The sequence below is a fragment of the Empidonax traillii genome, unplaced genomic scaffold (genome assembly GCF_003031625.1).
Source record: "Empidonax traillii isolate 1590-97213 ecotype Southwest subspecies unplaced genomic scaffold, ASM303162v1 scaffold3874:size19131, whole genome shotgun sequence".
Classification (NCBI taxonomy): Eukaryota; Metazoa; Chordata; class Aves; order Passeriformes; family Tyrannidae; genus Empidonax; species Empidonax traillii.
This window is the reverse complement of record NW_020959067.1, coordinates 1-1,973: the sequence shown is the minus strand read 5'-3', so window position 1 is coordinate 1,973 and position 1,973 is coordinate 1. Positions and strand designations below refer to the sequence as shown.

Sequence of the window (1,973 nt, the reverse complement as noted above, 5' to 3'; positions counted from 1 at the left end):
CGGGGGGGGTGGGGGGGGCGTGCTCGGCTGGGGGGCCCACGCGAGGGTGCCCACAGGTGTGCACGGCTGGCAGAGCACCGGAGTGCGGGGTCGGGGTGTCCGGCGTGGGCACGTGGGGGGATGTGCGGGGTCGGGAGGCGGATAAGGGAGGTGTGCACAGTGGGGGGTGCACAGGGGGGCGTGTGCGGTCAGGAGTGTGCGTGGGTGTGCAAGGAGGGATGCAGGGCTGGGGGTGCACAGGTGGGGGTGTGTGCAGGTGTGTGCAGGTGCGTGCAGGGTGTGCACACCCCGGGCTGTGCCCGTGTCCGGCCGCTGCAACTCCCCCCCCCCGCGCTGTTCCTGTCACACGCGTGGGCACACTGAGGTGTGGGGGGGGCGGGCGTGCGTGTGCGGGGCGCGTGCGAGTGACACCCACGGGGGGCGCTGGGGGTCGTGGGCACCTCAGTGGTGGTTCCCGGTGGGGGGGGTGCCAGGTGCCGCGGGGAGCAGCGGGTTCCGGGGGTGTCGGGTGCGGGAGTGTCCTGTGGGGGGGGATGGCACCTCCGGGAGGTGACGAGTGCTGGGGGTGGCAGGTCCGGGAAAGTGTCTTTGGAGGGGGTGGCAGATCCAGGGGTGTGACAGGTCCGGACGGGTGTCGGGCGCGGGAGTGTCCTGTGCGGGGGTGGCGGGTCCCCGCGTGTCCCGCGTGTCACATCGCATCCGTCGTCCCCGCGCCGCCGCCGCCCTGACGGGCGCGGTGTCAGCCCGCGGCGACAGCCCCTGTCACCGCGATTAGAGACCTGGCGCGGGCGGGGGGGCTCTGGGGGAGGGGACACCTCTGCAGGCCCCCGCAGCAACCCGTGGGGGAGGGTGGGGCGGCCTCGTGTGCCCCCCGTCCCCGTGTGTCACCGCGGGACCCGGGCTGCTCCTGTCCCCTCTTGGGGGTCTCCCGTGTTCCCTTGGGTTCCTGTACCCCCAGGTGCTCCTGTCCCGTTCTTGGGGGACTGCTGTGTACCCCCAGATGCTCCTGTCCCCCCAGGTGTTCCTGTCTCTCCCCCAGGTGCTCCTGTCGTCCCCTTCCAAGTGCTTCTGTAGCAACCTGGGAGTGGTCCTGTCCCCCCTTGAGATGCTTCTGTCCCCTCTTTGGGGGACTGTTGTGTCCCCCAGGTGCTCCTGTGTCCTCTCCGAGTGCTCCTGTCTCAAACCCGGGGTGCTCCTGTTCCCCTTTGGGGTACTTGTCACCACCTTGGGGTGGTCCTGTCCTCCCCCACCAGGTGCTCCTCTCCCCTCCCCTGCCAAGAGCTCGTCCTCGCGTGCTCCCGTTTCCCCCCGGGCTTCTCCTGTCCCCGCAGGTGCTCCTGTCCCCAGGTGCTCCCGTCCTCGCCTTGCTCCTGCCTTGCCCCAGGGTTCTCATGTCACCCCCAGGTGCCCCTGTCACCACCCTCCCCCCCGAGTGTTCGTGGGGCTGGGGATGCCAGGAGAGGGCTCTGGGCTGTGCGTGCTCCCGGGGGCCTACGGGATGCCGAGGGGCTGGGGGTGCCGGGAGGGGCTCTCTGGGGTGCTGGGGGTTCTCTGGGATGCCGTGGGGGTGTGACACCCCTCTCGCCCCTCTCCGCAGCCGCTCCCGCCGCCCCGATGTCCCCGAGGTCCCCCGTGGCGGGGGGGGCCGTCCCCCGCCTGCTGCTGGCCCTGCTCTGCCTCGCCCCCCCTTCCGCCGCCCCCCCGCCCCCCAGCAGCCCCACCGGGACTCCCCCGGGCCCTCCCACGCCCCACAGCGACTCCCCCGTCCTCTCCCTCAACCTCGGCCTCAACTTCAAGATCAAGGTGCGAAGCCAAGGGGGGCCGCGCCCTCCCACGACCCCAGGGGCCCCCAAGACTCCGGGGTCCCCCCGGACCCCCGCGCCCCCCACCCTGCCTGATCCCGGAGATGAGCAGGGCTCCGCGACCACCCTGGAGGAAGCGGGGGGCTGGGGGGGCCCCTCTGGGAGGGGGCG

At 72.6% G+C, this 1,973-nt stretch overlaps 1 protein-coding gene across 1 annotated transcript in view; it reads left to right on the top strand.

The window, feature by feature from the left end:
* LOC114072754 (inosine-5'-monophosphate dehydrogenase 1a-like) overlaps positions 1-1,803 on the top strand; it is a gene marked incomplete at both ends in the record, with an annotated part of 11,236 nt that extends 9,433 nt beyond the window's left edge. Inside the window, one exon of the mRNA XM_027910611.1 lies at positions 1,598-1,803. Within this exon, the coding sequence (XP_027766412.1) occupies positions 1,598-1,803 (206 nt within the window). The remainder of the gene's footprint in view (positions 1-1,597) is intronic.
* Positions 1,804-1,973: the final 170 nt, after the last annotated feature.